This window comes from Choloepus didactylus, chromosome 15 (genome assembly GCF_015220235.1).
Source record: "Choloepus didactylus isolate mChoDid1 chromosome 15, mChoDid1.pri, whole genome shotgun sequence".
Classification (NCBI taxonomy): domain Eukaryota; kingdom Metazoa; phylum Chordata; class Mammalia; order Pilosa; family Megalonychidae; genus Choloepus; species Choloepus didactylus.
Genome location: NC_051321.1, coordinates 65,524,870 through 65,543,837, shown reverse-complemented (window position 1 = coordinate 65,543,837; position 18,968 = coordinate 65,524,870). Strand labels below are relative to the sequence as shown.

General features: G+C 37.2%; 1 protein-coding gene and 1 long non-coding RNA gene across 9 annotated transcripts in view; one reads left to right on the top strand and one right to left on the bottom strand.

Annotated features, from left to right (window-relative positions):
• The window catches only part of CCAR1 (cell division cycle and apoptosis regulator 1), a 45,038-nt gene extending 32,649 nt beyond the window's left edge, over positions 1-12,389 (bottom strand). The window contains exons 1-5 of one of the 6 annotated variants that reach the window (XM_037805260.1): positions 12,249-12,389; positions 10,941-11,062; positions 2,898-3,070; positions 2,453-2,497; positions 459-491 (exon numbers count right to left, since the gene is read on the bottom strand). In XM_037805260.1, the coding sequence (XP_037661188.1) occupies positions 459-491; positions 2,453-2,497; positions 2,898-3,070; positions 10,941-11,013 (324 nt within the window). In that variant the 5' untranslated portion in view covers positions 11,014-11,062; positions 12,249-12,389. Of the gene's footprint in view, positions 1-458; positions 492-2,452; positions 2,498-2,897; positions 3,071-10,940; positions 11,063-12,123 lie in introns of those variants that run through there. The other 5 variants (XM_037805263.1, XM_037805259.1, XM_037805262.1 and 2 more) reach the window with 5 other exon arrangements.
• LOC119510853 overlaps positions 11,711-18,968 on the top strand; it is a 156,282-nt gene continuing 149,024 nt past the window's right edge. For all 3 annotated transcript variants that reach the window (XR_005212048.1, XR_005212047.1, XR_005212049.1), the window contains exons 1-2: positions 11,711-11,947; positions 13,115-13,187. This is a non-coding gene — a long non-coding RNA (uncharacterized LOC119510853). The remainder of the gene's footprint in view (positions 11,948-13,114; positions 13,188-18,968) is intronic.

The window sequence follows — 18,968 nt, the reverse complement described above, 5'->3', positions numbered from 1 at the left end:
AAATACATATCTGCAATCTTCCTTTATGAGAAGTTAATGTAGCCATACTGTAGAAAAGCAGCGCAATATATCAAAAGTTAAAAGAATTTTAAATGCTACTAAAAAATTATGCTGATAAGGTAACACAATAACTTCATCTACTAAGGCCAAGCTAAAAAAGAAATGACATGCAAGAGTACCTAAAAATATTATCTACGAAGAAAATGTAAAGATTAAAATCAGTATTAAGTTTAAAACAAGACCTCTTTTTATTAAAACTAGATCACAGCTGGACCCACAATCAAAAAGCATAAAAGAAAAAAAAAACAAAGCAACAATATATCTTCCATCTTTACCTAATACTATTCTGCTAAAGCTATTAAGTGACTCCAACAAATACTACAAAAACAAGAACAGGAATAAAACTTTGGCCTACACTTAACTCAGATATCCAAGAGACAAAGTAATGTAAAACTAACCTGTGTTAAAAGGGTCTGCTGGGGTTGTTGTAACTGAAAAAAGAAAACGCATACACACATAAAAGAAAAGGAAATGAATCAGAATTATCATTTTATAGGTGTTTTATAAAAAAAAAAAACTCCCTATTAAACAGTTACTTTATGTAACTAAGAAAAATGTGAAAAGTAACAGGGATTATTAAATTTGTATGGGTTCCTATTTCTACCACTGCAGACCTGATATACAAACGTCATTGTATAACAGGCACTTAGCAGCATTCAATAAAAATCAAGAAACAGATCTTTGTTTTTATTCCACGGGAATAACGAGCCTCCCCCCCACACCCCCGCATACACACACACACACACACACACACACAACCACAGGTCCCTAGAGACGAAGATTTCTAGTTCTAAAACGTGTTAATTACCTAAGTATTATCCTTAGGGTACTTCATAAAAAAAAAAATATATATATATATATCACTGGTCATTCAGTTAATGTATGTCTTGAAATGAATAGCACTCCTGATAGATTTGCCAGAGGCACAACATCCATGAAGGACCAAACACTAAGCCATAAGGTGTCTCTGGCAATGACAAACTTCAACACTGTCAAAAAAAGGAACTGGTAGAAGGGAAGAAGTTAAAACAAAACAAAACAAAACAAAAAAAACAACAACCTCTGAAAGAGAAAATTCACTTAAGCTAGGAAAAAAGAACCTATGTAAGATCCTGATTTTAAAACAGTTCATGTGGGACCATGTATTAAAGGTTAAATCATGCCAAATCACTAATTTCTGAATGTCAAGAATGGTTAAGTATCACCATTTTTTAAAGAGCATGAGTATTATTAGTGGGATATTATAATTTTCTGGGAAAATTCAATGCTTCTCAAGCCCCAAAGGGCTTAAGCTAAAGATGAAATTGGGCCACTGTTCTAGGACAAGAGCTTATGTAAGAAGCTTCATGACTCTCCATAGTGTCTTTGGATCCAGCTTTTGGTCCCTTTCTCTTGTATCCATCCCTTTTCCTCTTCTGACTGCTCTACTTTCCTAAAGCAACTTAAAGGCTCAGGCAATGAGGACTCCTAGTGGTGGAAAAGCATAGAACAGGTGCTTAGACTAGAGCCTATTTAGACTTCAGCTGGGCAAACTCTCATTCCCTTAACATGCAACTCCATGGATGAATTTCCCTTACCTCTTCCTGCCATCACAGATGTAAGACCTTAAGGATTTCTGGAGTAATGACAATGTTCTAAAATTGATCACAGGGTTGTGTACTGTGAGTCAGTGATTGTATACTTCAGATCGTTTGTACGGTGTGTCAATGTATCTCTATTCATTGCACTTTATAAAAAAGACCTTAAGGAACACGAACAGAGTATGAGTCTAGGGAAAAGAGGCCAAAGAAACTCACCTTTTTTAGTCTAAGTCAGGGATTTTCAAAGTGTTCATAAGTGTCTTGGGAGTAGGGATTACAACGTCAAGGGGAGGCTTTCTCTGCATTTTCAATAGCTCTATTTTAGTATTATGTACACTGAGTTTTCACAGTTTCATTTGAGGGAAAAAAAAAGGTGGCGTTACGGTACTTTAAAAAAAGGGGGAAGAGGGGTTAGGCTCTAAGTTCTTGGGTTTAGGTTCCAAATGGAAAAAAGGAGCTTTTCATTTTCATGTTGTCCAGTCAGCAGAGTAGGGACTAGTTCCCAGACAGGAGTAGAGTGCCAAAGACTTAGTAATTTTACAAAGTGATTCCTTTTAGATTATCCAATACATACTTCCTTAGACACAATGTGACAAAGACTGACTACTAATTAAGGATTTAGATTTTCAGGACCATTCTCTTATTCCCCCCTCCCTTGGAGACATTCCTTTTTACTTACTTCATTCCCCTCACCCCCAAAGAATTCAGTCACACATTAAGATACCTGATATGAATTAAAATCTCTATCAATTGAATTATGAAACAAATGGCTATTTTAACATCAATTTTTAACATGGAAAACATACACTAACCTGCTGTTGCACACTATACAAGGCCTGCTGAGGTTGTGAATATTGCTGAAATATTAAAAAAAAAAAAGTTGTAAAGAAAAATACAGATATTGTTTTATTCATTCTGAAGAACTGATATACATTCAAACACCCAGCCAGAATTACACAAAAAAGAAACGTCTGTCTAAAATAAACAAAATAGTTTTTATTTATGCTCTGGGAGCCATCAAGTATTGGATTGGTTCAAATAATTAAGGTATAAGAATTGAAGAATTCTGACTATGCCATTATAATTCTGTGTGTGCTGGGCATATATAATTTTTATCACCAGAAAAAAACGATAAACATAATAAAAGCCCACAATTCTTCCTCCATTCTTTAAAAAAGTAAAGATAGTGATCCTGGCTACACAGACAAATTTTATCTAGTTTTCTATGTCACATATTAAAATAGATTAAGGATTCACCTGTTGCAATGCAGCTGCTGCAGCGGCGGCTTGTTGCTGCAATGCTGCAGTTTGAGTTAACTGATAGTTTGCTGGGGTTTGTGTGGTAAGGCCTGCTGCTGCCAATGCAGTTTGCTGCGTATAAATAGTAGGAGATGCTCCAAGGAGTGATGGCTGCTGAACACCCAATGCAGCTAAAATGAAATTAAAGAGGAAAAAAATCAAGATTATTTGGGTGCTGCAAGGAAATTTTCCATGGATTCTTAGTTGTGCATGGTTTGCCAATAGCTACTGAAAGGTAAATGAACAATTTCAGTAATGCTTGTACCACCCCAGATCCCAAAAGCTGTATATTAAATGTTCATGCCATGGTAAATCCAAGAATACATTAGTCTAAAAAATTATATTTAAGAATAAACACAACCAAACTTACCTGGACCAATAAGCTAAAGTTATCTTCAAGAAGTATTTTTAGGTAAAGAGAAAATAAACTATACTTTACTAATCTAGAATTTATTGTTTATCTTCAAGCAGATGAGTGTCATATATTAAGCAGTGTGGCTAGGTATTCTCTACCCTTAAAACTTCCCAAATGGACAGAATTTTCATCCACTTCTTTTCTTCATTTAAGAATTATAAAATTAAGGAAACAAACAAAAACAGAACTTAAAAAAGCACAAAAGTTTTTATTTTAATGCACTAATGTACTGAGCAATGACAGACAAATTAATCTATTTCTTTCTTCCCATAGCTCCTGTTTGTTCTATGTTCTAGCCCCTGGTGGCATTCAGTAGCCCAGTATTAAGAAGGTGTGATGACAGCCAATTCTACTCTTTTCAACTGCTGACAATCGATGTGGCTAAGTTAGAAACTACACAGTACTAACTGGTAATGATGGGTTCAGTGTCTAGGAGAAGTAGATGGGAAGGGAATTTACATTCTAGTATTTGCTTAACACCACTAGCTAGTTATTCAAATTTTGAGATCACTGTGCCAGAGTTGTGGTTTTTATAAATAAGTAATACAGTTCTTTCTTAATCATTTACTTTGGAGATTTTAATCTCAATGAAGTTTACTTCATGAATATTTACTAATGCTTCCTTTTGTTTACGGATACCTGAGAAACTATCCTAGGATATTTGCACATAACATTCTGTACTCTTTTTTTTTTTTTTATTAAATTCAGTTTTATTGAAATACATTCACACACCATACAATCATCCATGATATATAATCCACTGTCCACAGTATGATAACATAGTTATGTGTTCATCACCACAATCTGTCTCTGAACATTTTCCTTACATCAGAAAGAACCAGAACAAGAATAAAAAATAAAGTGAAAAAAAACACCCAAATCATACATTCTGTACTCTTCTTGTCAATTATTAGACTCATATTCTACCGATAATAATTCTGTACCCTGCGAAGTATAAAGGTATTCATCTCTGGCTTAATCTTTTCCCCCTTTGGTGCCCAAACACCTGTCACTTGGAGATATCTTCCAATTGTCCATATTGGACCACTTTGTTCATTTGTCTATACCTGGGTCCCATGATACCAATACCTCTATGGATAAACCCATGACCACATGCCATCTGCTAATTAAATAAATAAAAGGGCCAAAACTTCTAACACCATCTTTAAGGATAGCTTATCATCTATAAACTAAAATCAGTTTCACATGACTAAAATGTTCCTAAAAGTACTACTGAAAGTAGTTATTTATTGAATTAACAGTGAACATATCATATAACAAAAACAAGAAGCCTCCCCTTGTGTTGTTCCTTGACCTAACTGAATTCATTTTTAAAATGTGAAATGTTTATTACCTTTATACTTAGGTGCTCTATCTTTAAGAAAGTCATACTAATGAAATGATGAACTAAAGATGAAAATTCCAAACCTTAAATCAAGACTACAAATTCTTTCTTTCATCTTTTGCAAAATTACATAATCATTGGTCAAGCAAGGTTTTATCCTTTGAAATTTCCATGTATCTATATAAAAGCATTCTCACACATTATAAGGAGGGAAAAACAACAGGAAAATGCAGGGCTTCTCTTAAAGGGGGCAAGTCACTACTTTCTAGGTTTTACTACATACCTTAAAATACTCAGGCACATGTGAAAACAAATTTAACATGGGTCCCTCCTCTCCATGTTTAATGACTTCTAAAAATCAACCATCAATTACCCAATTTTATCAATTCTTTAACTTCTGGATTTACTAAAATACTTATGAACTCAGGTTTTAAATCAAGCGAACAAGCCTTCTAAATGTCTTCTATTCAATATCCTTCCTAAGAAGTCTTGAGATTAGATTTCACAAAAGTACAAAACCTTCATTGCCCCCTATACACAAATAACTTTATTACAATAAGTCATCAGTCAACCATTGTTGTAGCTTTAAAGGGTCTATTCTAAGCCTGCCAATGTACCCAATGACTGGAAATACTCATTACCATTTAGTTAATCAAGGCACAAAAGAAATTTTCAATATAGCATATTCTAAGTGTTGTAATCTTCTGTAACTGCACTGTCCAATAGAGCAGCCATTACCCCGCGTGGCTATTTCAATTCAAATTAGTGAAAACTAAATAAAGTTCATAATTCAGTTTCTCAGTCACACTAACCACATTTCAAGTGCTCAAAAGTCACATGTGGCTAGTGGCTACTATATTAGAAAGTGCAGATATAAAACATATCCATCATTGCAGAAAGTTCTGCTAATTAGACAATGTTATTCGATAAGAAAGAGGCAAAGCCTTAACTACATCAGGGTTATATGAGATTCGGAGAGTCTCTATATAGATAAAATCTTAGCAGGCAATAGCTCTTCTATTCTCTTCAAGTCCCCTGGAAGTGAAGTCTTGCTCCAGGCCATAGTATCTTCTAGCTACAATTCAAACACTTGCTGGTTAATCCTCCCAGGCAGTTGAAGACACCATTCATCTACCCTCTGATATTTACCCAGTTTCCCAGCCCATTTCTTTCAATATGTCTTGTTTCACCCAAATGCTAACAATGTGACTTCCAATATATTTATCAGCTAGCTATTATCAGCTGTAACAGATTAAAATTATTCCTCAAATCGTAAAATACATAGTTCAAGAGAAGCTACCAGTGCCTAAAAATCAATTCACACTCAACTCAGGACAGAGCAGTGAGGCACTTACTTGTTTCTAGCTTGGTTCATTAATAATCACTGGTCAAAAGTAAACAAGACAGTCTGCAATATCAGCTCTCAAATGACAAGAGCGCAAGTAGTACTCTCTCAAATAATGAGGAAAAAATGTGTTAACATAAAGAGATAACTAATGGAAGTAAAGCAAACATAATAAAAAAGCTATTATTTGTTTGAAAAAGATGATGAATCTTTGAATGTAACAATCTGTGGTGCTGATTCAAGGGATGGGAGTCTAAAAAGTTGACAGCTGGGCCAAAATGAGGCAGCAGAAAAAATGAAATCATATTTATTAACATTAGCTTCAATTACCAGTATTAAAGAATCACCTACCACCATAGTTTTCTAAATTCCTTAATTAGTTCATTTTCCTCTAAGGCCACAATGAAACCATCTTACAAATGATCAAAAGCAATGCGATAATAGGTATTAATCTACTAAATCCATCCCATTTCAATATTTTTGCAATTATATGCATATACACATGTAAATATCATGACTTTAGTCAAAGTAACAAATGGTTATATATTTTAAAATTGCATGAAAAAGACTAAAATCTCAAAATCCTTTATCACATCAAGTTTTCAAGCTAAATGTTCTAATAATTTTTGGGTTACATGGCACGACTACTAAAAGTACAAATTCTTTCACATTTTGAAACTAAGAAGATCTCTGATAGAAAATTTATTCGGTGAGCATGAAATTTAGATCAAAGGAGTAAAAAATGAAGGTTATCCCAAGTTAAAATTGATCTAAAGGTACTTCAAGATTCAATCAATTATCCACCAGCTTCTCTTTCACTGTCTCTTTACACAATGGAAAACTATTAAATTATCAAACCCAACAGTTCTGGTCCCTACCATGACTGTCACCAAAGAAGTATCAAGACACTTCAGCTAGGACATGGTAAAATAGCATAATTATTAAGTACAAGTATTTCAATGTGTGGGAGAAATGGGAAATGGGGCTGGAAAGAGAAGATCTTTAATACCACCTCTAAGGAGTTTACACTATATTCTAAAACTCCTTGAAGATATTTTTGCATATAATTAAGAGAATGGAATAATGGAAGATACAATCAACCACAATTCTGGAGTCCTAACACTGACTCTGCTGTGAGACTTTAAGCAAATTTCTTCACCTTTCTGGCCATCAATTTCCTCATCTGCTAAGAGAAGGAGTTGGGGGAGAATCTAGCTCAGGTCCCATTCAGCTCTGAAAAATACTGTGATTTCAACAGGAACAATGCTTTAGGAAGATCACACCTAACAGATGATTGGGGCTGGGGGAGGAAATACCAGGCAGCTTATCTAGTAAACAAGAGAGGAAAGCAAATAGAAGTAAGCAGTTACAAGTAAATAAATGATGAAAAAGATAGAGCATCACCACAAGGAGAAATGAGGAAAAGATCTTCCTGACTGAAGGATCTATACTGGTAAGCACTACAGATTAGGATATAAAGGTTTAAAAAACGTATGAAAGGGCCTACAAGTTAGGTAATGGACTTTAGCATGGGAGCTGTAAGCAAGAGAAAGCTGTTGCTGATGCAGTTATCTAAAATGTGAGTATACACTGTCTAAATGTAAAAATGTAGAAGGGGTTAATCAAGACATTTTCAAAGGTGAAAAAAAGATCAAGGTTTTATATCTGATTGAATATAAGGATTAAAGAAAAAGAAAATTAATAACACCTAGGAATTACTGACTTGCCTTACTTGAATAAGCTCAGTATTAAAATTAATCAGAAACAACTCAAATACAGAGCTCTAATTTTACAACAGATCAGGCAATAAATTGCTAGAAGTGCATGCTTTCACAGAATTTTCTAATGCTATTTTAAATGTGTTATCTGGGTGAACACATCAAAATTTTCAAATCACTCTAAGCTGAGATTTCTTCATAAAATTAGTACACATGCAAAATAGCCTTGTTAGCAAATCAAATAGCAAAGCCATTAAACTGAACAAAACCATGCTAAGTTATATACATAAAGGAAAAAAAGACTGGTAATTTTTAATATTACTCTCAGGAGAAACTGAGTCAGAAATGTAGGCACAAAGATCAAAATATTCCATTTAAGTTGAATTATTCAATTAACTTTTTTCTGTTGCATGATCACTGATCTGACAGTGGCCTCTGATACTAATGTATTTGGCAAATTCCAATGACTGGATTTAAAAAAAAATAAGACAGTAAAACTGGCACCTACACTATTCCCTGATTAAGTCCTTCCTTGAATTTTATTTTCTTGAATTATATTTGAAACTGCCAGGAAAAAGCATAAGGAGTTATATTTAGGTAAAAACATTCTCTACTGAATCTGAAGTTATAAGTAAGACATACTTTATTTGGCCAGGATTGAAAAAATTGAACTTTAAAAGAAATTTGCTTGGATGAGAATCAAGTCTAGTAAGCTGAGGCAATGACTAATTAAAAAGAAGGCAAGAAAATATAAAGTGTTTAGCCAAAAACGTAGCACTCAGAAATTAAATATTTTCGTCAAAACAATGCCACCGGAGAGTTCCATTTAGAACCTACTCCAGGATTTTTATAGGAAAGCTAAGTCTAATACTCACAAAACACCTTCCTACCTTCTGAAGTCATGATCCATCAGCAAAATTTTAGACTCTGAAAAACTCTGATTAATGATAGGTCCAAGAAAGCCCATAAATAATCTCATACAGCACAAACACAAGCTCTGCTTTCACAAACCCCATTACTTATGTCTGGAATCTCTACTGCCAAATATGGAAAGAAAAAACCCATATTAACTACTTACTCTGCCTTTGACAAGTTTTATAAACCTGTGATGTCACAGTTTTTCAGTTTTAAAATAAGAACAAAGGAGTATAATGTACATCCAAATAATAACAATGAAAACTTCAAAAACTATGGACAAAAGGATTTCACCGTAACAGCTGTTTTATTGGTACAATGCAGACACTATGAATCTAAAATAAATTATATGCAGAAATAGTCAGATAAAACATGCTGACTTTTCAAAGTGCCAGTACACAGCACTTGCTTCTGGACCCACGGCAGTTGCTAATAATTTCTGTTTCATCAAAACTAAGTCTGTGCACCCAGGGAAGTGAATCTCCCTGGCAACGTGGAATATGACTCCCGGGGAGGAATGTAGACCCGGCATCGTGGGATGGAGAACATCTTCTTGACCAAAAGGGGGATGTGAAAGGAAATGAAATAAGCTTCAGTGGCAGAGAGATTCCAAAACGAGCCGAGAGATCACTCTGGTGGGCACTCTTACGCACACTTTAGACAACCTTTTTTAGGTTCTAAAGAATTGGGGTAGCTGGTGGTGGATACCTGAAACTATTAAACTACAACCCAGAACCCATGAATCTCGAAGACAGTTGTATAAAAATGTAGCTTATGAGGGGTGACAATGGGATTGGGAATGCCATAAGGACCAAACTCCACTTTGTCTAGTTTATGGATGGATGTGTAGAAAAGTAGGGGAAGGAAACAAACAGACAAAGGTACCCAGTGTTCTTTTTTACTTCAATTGCTCTTTTTCACTCTAATTATTATTCTTGTTATTTGTGTGTGTGTGCTAATGAAGGTGTCAGGGATTGATTTAGGTGATGAATGTACAACTATGTAATGGTACTGTAAACAATCGAAAGTACAATTTGTTTTGTATGACTGCGTGGTATGTGAATATATCTCAATAAAATGATGATTAAAAAAAAATAATAAAAAAATAAAAAAATAATAAAACCTACCCACAAAGGGAAAAAAAAAAAAAAAAAAAAAAAAAAAAAAAAAAAAAAAAAAAACTAAGTCTGTGATAGTTTTCCCATTATTTAACATAAAAGAAATATTTGGATCTGAATTAAATATAACCTATATTATTTCACATTATTTTCATTTTTCTGGAGAGGTGACTGTTGACCATTTATTCCCCCAAATAAAGAGTAATTTAAAATAAAATAAAAGTACTCATTTCCTTAATAGGAATGAGAAAGGTCACCTAAATAACTAATCATTTCAATCAAATTTTAGAACAGCCAAGTTAGAAGACAGTCTCTTGGCAACTGACCTCAAATTACATAATAGATATTTTAAGTAAGTAAGACACAGCAAAGTAGTAGTATCAAATATACCATAAAAAAAAATATAACCAAAATAACAAAACAAGGTACACCTTTTATGGATACTCAAGGAAACTCAAAATCTCATTTCTGTAGGATCCTTGAGAAACTCATTTGAAATTCCTAGACACTACAGGTTTATTAATTATATTTAATCAAAAAAATGTAATGCTGCAATAAGAGTTAAAGATTTTAAAAGTCAATCAATAAGTAAAAAAAAAAAAAAAGTGGTACAGAATTCTTCCTAAAACCAATCGGAAAAAATTTCCTAAAACAAACAAGTCTACCTTGGACAATGACATTTTTGGTTAATTTTATTTTGAAAATTTAAATGTTCATTTTGTTCCTTTCATATCTATTTATCTTTCTCCTTTTCTCCTTCACTTCTTTAGAACTGATTTTTCTACTTTAAATTCACACAACTGAAAACCAGTCAGGTATAATTTTAGTAAACAATGGCTTTTAAATTCATTTACTTTTAAACACTGACCAGTAAATACTGACAACTTATTATGTCAAATAATGTAAATTTTAATGAATGCATGTCTGCCAACCTCTAACAATTAAAATTCATCGATTTAAGCTATTTAAAAACTATAAAAATTGGCCACAGTGTAAAACAGATTTATCTGTGTATTTTTAAGTTTTACAGATACACTTAAAAGGTACATAATTTAAAAATCATTTTACAATATTATGCATAGACTAATTTTCATAGTTAAAACATGTCCCCCCACATCTACAGTACATGTGTTCAGTAGCCTGACCTGGCTGTGAGACCGCAGTGGCTGTAAACTGAGTAGCCCATGGCGGATTCTTCTGTCCTCCAAACTGAGCCATGATGCAAGGGGAAAAAAACCTTCGCTGGTTTTTCTTCTATAGTAGCGATCTATTAAGAAAGGATCCACATTTTAAAGCTCAACCAAATTGCAAATACCATAAAAGCATGTTTTAAAGAAATGTTTATCAAGGACATCCTCGTAAAATTAAATAGAAATAACTAGAAATAGAAAAGGAGCTGATTGAACAGCTGAAGCGCAACAGCATTTTACATCAAGTTCAACCAAAATACGTAATTTTAAAAGATGAGATTAGCCGTAGACTTAAAGACACTTCGATTTGCGACTACGAATTGTCACATTTAAACAGAAGACCATCTGCTCTATCTCCCCGATTCTTAACAATAATAAGTTCCTAACTTTATGATCGAAGGAAATATAGCCTGCGTGTTTGTTTTGGCAGTGGTATGAGGATTAAGGACAGAAACATGGTGAACCACTAACGTCAACAGTCTCCACAAGACTCCCAATACGAATAAAAGTATTTAAGAATATCATTTAAATAATGGACATCTCACTGCCTCCAGTAAGGAAGGAAAGACAGCACCGAGGGTTCCTTTTCCCTCCTCTCTCTTGAGGGAGAAAAGCAGTTGAGATAACGGACTCCCTTTAAACAAATATTATTAATACCCCTCCCCCGAAAATCCGGTCAGAAAAGGCGAAGATCTCGGCTCACGCCCTCCTCCCCCGCCCGCAACTCGTCCAAACCCTAACGCAGTCATCCATCTTCCTCTGGCTCGGGCTCCTCGCCGGCCACAGGCCACGGAAAGCGGAATTTTCCGCCCCACGCGTCGAGGCGAAACCGCCAAGAAGGGGATACCAAGAGCCCTGGCCCACTTAACCCCCGAGCTGAATAGAAAAAGCCGCCATCCTCAACAACCCCGCGCTGCTGAGAGCCCGCCCTAAGACCGGGTGGCTACAGACTCAGGGGCGAGGTACGGCAACTTCAGGGCCTCGCGGCCCGGCGGACCGAGGCTGAGGGCGCTAGGTCAACAGAGGGACCGCGGGAAAAGAGCGAGGCGGTGGGGGGAAGGGCAGGCCGCGCGGGGCCTGCTCCGACCGGTACAAAAGGGGCCGCGTCCCTCCCGCCCCAATCCCGTGGGAGCCCCACCGTCGCTGGCTTGCGGCAGCCGTGACTCCAAAACGATGGCCCTCGACCCTTCCACGTATCCGACAGGGTGCTAAGAACCCCGGCTTGTCCGCCCGCCGCTCCAACCGCGGGGACTAAACCTTCACCTGAGTCGGGTCCCGAAGAGCACCGAAGCCATTTCAAACCCGTCAGCCCTCAGCGCATGCGCCAACTTCTCTCTCCTCCTCCTCCACGCTTCTCCCCTCGTCTCCCTTTACGACGGGAACGGCGCTTACGGGTTTACGTTCTACGGGCGCGCTCCCCATTCACTTTCAGTACGCTCCCCCATTCACTACGCGACTAGGACGAGAGCGCGCCTAAAAAGAGTTTGCCTAGGCTTCGCATGTAATGAACCCAGCATGTTTAAACGCATGCTTTGAGAGAAAGGCTTCCATGATGGTGGAAAGGAGAGAAACCACGGGTCACGTGTTCCATGAGAGCCGCGGCCATTTTTGTTTTGTTTTTCCATAGTTCAATTACTTGGAAGAATGATTTTATTCTGTGACATTTTACTTTTTTTAAAAAATTTGAGGTGAATCCCCAATTCACAATTTTATTTTAAAGCATGCAATTCAGTGGGCTTTTAGTACATTTACAAAGTTGTGCAACCATCACTAATTCCAGAACATGTTCATCACCCCAAAAAGAAACGCCATTTCCCTATGACCCCGCACCCCCACCCCAGGCCCTGGCAACCACTAATTACATGTCTCTTCATATGGAATCATACAACCTGTGACCTTTGTGTTTGGCTTCTTTCACTTAGCATGTTTTCAAGATTCATCCGAAGTACATTCTTTTAATTTTAATTTTGTTGACAAATGCCCCCAGGTAGCCTCACAGTCCTGAGAAAGTTGTGAGCTAGGTGAAATAATGGCAACCATTTGAGCCAGTCCTTCAGGGAGTCACCAGGCAGGTGAAAACAATCACCATTCTTTGAGAGTAAGATCCATTCATTTCCTTACATTTCTAGGAATCTATACCAGGAATGCAAACTGTTGTCTTCAAAGACACTGCTGAGTTGGGGAGCCTGGGACAGGGCCAGGGTAAGTTAATATATTCCAAAGCTCTCTTAAGAAGATTCTACTGTTTTGTTTGTTTGTCTCTGATTGTTTGCCTGGTTGCTGTAAATTTTTAGTTTAGTTTCCAGAGTTCTGTTAAAGTTGATTTTGACAGTCTTTGTCAGTTTATTTTTGCTGCTTTTGAGGTGGGACAGACTTTTGGAGTTTCACTGATGTACTCCATTTGGTTTTCAAAGTCCAATATGTTGGCCAAGGCAGAGGTCTGTTGTTGCAGACTATTATAAAAGATGGAATGTCATAAAATACCTTCTCTATTTGCTATACACAAAAATAATATATTGGAAAAATTCTTCCACCAGTATACCTGATAATGTACAATAAAAAGACACAAAGAGATTAAATCTACTTCATCAACTCTTTGAATAAAAAAGCCTATGTCTTAGAGTATACGTATTTCTCTACTCTGCCATGTATCAAAAAGGATTTAAGGCAATTCAAAAGGATGCATAAAATATAAAAAGAGAGTATATACCAAAAGTAGAGACAAATGAGAATGTAAAATGAAGGATATATGTAGTGCTGAGTTCGCTTTAAAATTTGTATTTCAATTATATACTCACTTGGTAGTGGTGGGCTACAAATTTGGATCCAAAAGTGTTTAAGCCTTTACTTCTACTGTCTCCTATACAAATAATTTCATCTTTCATGGAAGTTGAATATCTATTTTATGAAACACTGTTTTAAGCACTGACTATATCACTGTGACTAAAACAATGTCCCTAGCCAGGTGAGCTTATAGTCTAAGGCTTGGAATAAAATAATAGACTAATAAATGCATAATATGGTAGGTGGTTTGAAGTGTTACGGAGAAAAAGAAAGCAGAGTAAAGGAAATTGGTGGAGGGGGCTTCCCTTTGACCTCTGAGCCCACAGCTAAAGGAAGTAAGAAATGAGCCATGCAAAATTTCCAGACCCAGAGAATAGCGAGTACATAGACCCTGAGGCAGAAGAGTACTTGGCTCCAGTTTATTTTTTGGGCTGTTGACCTAAAGATAAAATCCAAATTACTGATAGACCCTGAGGTTACCTTTGTTGTAACAGTTACTCTCTTTATTCCTTATATGATTCCTCCAGACTTAAATCAGGTCACAATCCCACTAGTGATTGCAACACAGATTAAGATCTTCCTTTGTTTTTTTTGGCATTGAAATACTAGTTTTTCTTGAGGATATGTGTGAAACTATTAATTTGTTATTTTTATAAATTTGAAATTTATATCATTATTAGATATAAATCATTAAATTTTTAGGAAAAAATAAATTGATATATAGTCTACAAATCTAGGTAGGACTTGCTATAAGTAACCAATTGTGGCATTGCAGAGCATCAACCTCAAGAATAATTCTTACTCTAGTGCAGTCTATCCAATAAAACTTTCTGAAATGATGGAAATGTTTTATATCTGCCCTATCCAATACATAGCAACTAGCCATGTGTGGCTACTAATCAATTGAAATGTGCTTAGTGCAACCAAGGAACTGAGTTTTTAATTTTATTTAATTTTACTTAAGTTTAAGATTGATTTAAATAACCACATGTTCTTACTGGATACCATATTGAACAGTGCAACAAATACTGCATAGATTTTCCAAAAAAGTAGAATATGAACATGATAATATTTAAATTACTACATTTAAGTGTGTATAGGAATCTCTATCTGTACGTGATAAAACAGCAACAAAAAATAAAGATGTGCTAGAAATACAAAACTCTGTAAAACCCAAACTGCCATTTACTAATGATAAAACTACAATCTCTAGGAAAAATAAAATGTGTTCAAAAAGATCTTCAAGTTATCAGGTGTGTCATAGGATTATTTAAAGTTGGAGATACTTCATTTCCACTAGTGTAGTCAGAAAATACTTTTTCAGTGGCTGGGAACTTTTGCACAAAAATACATTCATTAGTCAGGTCATTGTCGCAGCCCAAGAGGGCCATGCCAGTCCAAAGGCCAAAGAAGACAACGAGCATTTTCTGATACATGAACTTTTATTCAGGGCTTGCTTACAGGGTGAGAAGTCATGGAGAGATCATGACAGCTCTCTCAGGCCAGGCAGGCATCGTGTTCACAGGGAAGATGACCGAGCAATGCAAAAAGGGCAGATAGCCTTGTATAAGGGTTTAAGACATAGCCCCTCCTGGGTGGGGGGAGCATAGATGCAGGAACAGGTTACTTTGACCTGGGAGGTGGTGCAGGAAGGACTAGAATAGCACTTGAACAATTACATTTTGCTCTTTTTGTGAGACTAAGAGCCTCTCACTTCCTGCCTGCTTGCATAAAGTTACATTTTAAGGTCAATTTACCCTTTTTCCCTTTACTGGCTTAGAAAGATGATAGGTTAAACATTTAGCTGCCTAGGTCATGCAGACTGCTGTGCACCAAAATCTGCAGGCCTGTTTTGCTCAGGCCACAGGTTGCCACAATCCACCCCTGCACAGCAGTTTGCATTGATCATAGGACAGACTTTACATCCATAATTCACAACAACAATACAATAAACAATATAGTAATAATATAGTGGTACAGAGAGATAATAAACCTATTACCAAGTGGTGCTATGGCCAGGTTAATGAGTTTTACCATTTAGCACAAATACTGCCTGGGCTAAAATAGCTAAAGGATAACACTACCAGGCATTCTGCTTTATTCTATATCTGGTTTTTACCATTTTCTTAACCTTCATCACAGAAATAAATTTCCCTTTCCACCAATTTTCTGCGACTTTCTATATTCGTTCAGGTTTTGTTCCGTATCCTCTTTTTTAAATCTGATATAACCAGTAATTTAGGACAAAATGACTTCTTTTTCCTTCAATAGAAAAAAGACATCCCTCATACCCTCTACATTCAAGTCATCAAAATAATTCTGGAAATTGTTCTTAAGCATTTCACAACATATTATTACTAATAACATTACACTTGTTAGAAAACTAAATACTGAAGACATTTTAGTCAGTGCATTATTGAAATAGTAACACCTTCTTTTTTTAACCAGAATTAACAACACATGTAAGCATTAAATTGGACAGTTGAGTGGTTTAAAAATATATATATATAAACTGAGTCTTCATAGTAGATAGAAGGGTTCCAGGTGAGGGGGTTTTAAATACCATGTTTCCTCCCCCTGTAGGGAGCCCCTCAGTGTCAGAACTACAGTTAGTTTTCTATGTAATTCTAATACCCATGGGCTTAGGATTCTCAACCAGCATGGCTGCATGGGCCAGAACCAGAGCCAATTGACCTTATTTCCCCCAATTTCTAGTGTTTGTGGCACAGGCAAGAGAGAGTTATTATCATTGCCCCATTGTGGCTTGAAGGCAGCCAGCCCCTTTATCTGGAGTTAATGCTGATACAATCCTTGAGTCCATTGTTTCTATCATCCTTTAAGTGTTTAGTCGTATCGATGGTGGTGAAGGCATATTTTGTCCCTTTGGACAGAGGAAAGGGGCCAATATAGTTTACTTGGCACCAGGTGACAGGAATCTGGTATCCTTGGTGCCCAGTCTTCCGGCACAGCCATTCAGCTACTTCATGCGTCGTTGATGTTAGGCTGTGGAATTTCACTAGGGCATTCGCTTCTATGTTACTTGGCAATGAATTGGTATTGTGGGCAGAGACATGAAAAATGGTTACCTTATATTTGCGGCAGTCAGTCCAGATGTCTTCCCACCAGATGGTGTCAGTACTGGGCTGGACAGTCATAGCTGCCCAGGTAGCAGTTTGCCCATGTGCCAATCCATGCAGAGTCAGGTGTATTTCCTTGTCCTTCAGTGGTGGGCATGGGAGGAGCCACCTCAGGAGGATCAACAGGAAACAGGGCATCCTGCTCTTTCACATAGGAGGCCAGTCCTAAAATTTCACGCATCTTTGTACTCAAAGAGCCATTGTTTAAAAATGCCACATTGTAGGAGGTAGACTTTCCATTCTGTCAGTGTGCTCACCTGAGCAGTCCCCAAATGGGGCTCATTTATAGTGTCCCCTATCTGCATACCTGTTGGGGTATGGTCTTCTGTAAGGTCACTGGGCACCTGAGTTAGACCTTCAACACTTGCGACAGAGGATTACAAACTGTGCACAATTGCTCTTTTAAAGGGCTATATCTGAGCTCTGTGCCCTTCTATAGTTGGGACCAGAACCCAACAGGTACACATTTAGCCTACTGCCTTTGCCACAAACCCCACCCAAAGCCAATATTGGCACTGGCCACATCCAAATCATAGGGTATACTGTGGTCCATCCCCCTTAAAGTCTGTGTTTGCATAATAGTTCACTTAGTCTTTTTTAAACACAGCCTGCTGTAGAAAATCCCAGTCCCACATTTTTCCTTTTCCAATTAGGGTATACAAAGGTTTTAAAATTCATACTAAATAGAGTATAAACACTTCTCAATAACTTAACAAACCAAGAAAAGCCATCAACTGTTCGGAAGTAAGCAACGTGGGATAACTTTGCATTTTAACAACAACATCTGAAGGAATAGCCTTAGTTTTAGCCAACCAGAAAAAACCCAAGAACTTGATAGAGTAGTCAGGCTCTTCTGGAGGTTTCCACATTTGAAGGTATCTTTGTGGATGCACAGCAAATGTCCGTTGTTGTTTTCCCCACGTGAAGCCTAACACAGGTTGACTGGAAAAAATCTAAAAATATTCTAAATAACATATTAGCAAGTGTCCTAGTTTGCTAATGCTGCAGAATGCAAAACACCAGAGATGGATTGGCTTTTATAAAACGGGGATTTATTTCGCTACACAGTTACAGTCTTAAGGCCACAAAGCATCCACGGTAACACCTCAGCAATCGGGTACCTTCACCGGAGGACGGCCAGTGGTCATCTGCTCCAAAGCTCCGGCCTCAAAACGGCTTTCTCCCAGGACGTTCCTTTCTAGCAAGCTTGCTTCTCTTCAAAACATCACTCCCAGCTGCACTCTCTTTCCTCTTTGAGTCAGCTCATTTATGTAGCTCCACCGATCAAGGCCCACCCCGAATGGGCGGGGCCACGCCTCCATGAGAACATCTCATCAGAATCATTGCCCACAGCTGGGTGGGGCACATTCCAAGCAAATCCAACCATCACCAAAACGCCTGCCCCACACAAAACCACAAAGATAATGGCATTTGGGGGACACAATACACTCAAACCGGCACAGCAAGGTTTAACACAAAATGAAATAGGAGCAACCAGTTTGCTAATGGCTCCTTAGGCTTTTGTCAATATTGGTTACTAATACCTCTTAATTCAGCTGGAGGAAAACTCCTTTGGATTAGAAGCTGCTGCTACTGCCTCACCCTCTTCTCTCCATGGGGGATCAGGGTGCTGAACTTCCTCTGCTTTAACCCTTTGTTGGTACAGAGGTTGAGTATGTCTACTTTCCTTAGTATCAATTTCCCAGTCAGACAGGGGCTCATCATCTTTTGATGAGGAATCAACAGGGTCCCACACTTTAAGGTTCCAGTTAGGGGAAGCCAGGATACGCCTAACTTGCCCTATGGGCAGCTTATGCCCTCTTACTGTAGTGTGCGGGTATGCCAATATTTCTAAACATATATCCAGAGTATCGTTTATTTCTGCTTGTGCTAGCCTCATATCTTTTTCTAGCTTTAATTTACCTCTGAGGTGGCTTATGGCCCCCTTTGCTGCTAAAGCTTCCTCAGTAGTGAAGCATACAGCCTCTAACAATGGCCAGCCCACCGCAGCCGCAATCTGGCAGCCCTTTTTTTCTTTCTGAATCTCCAGTGGTCCTGTGGC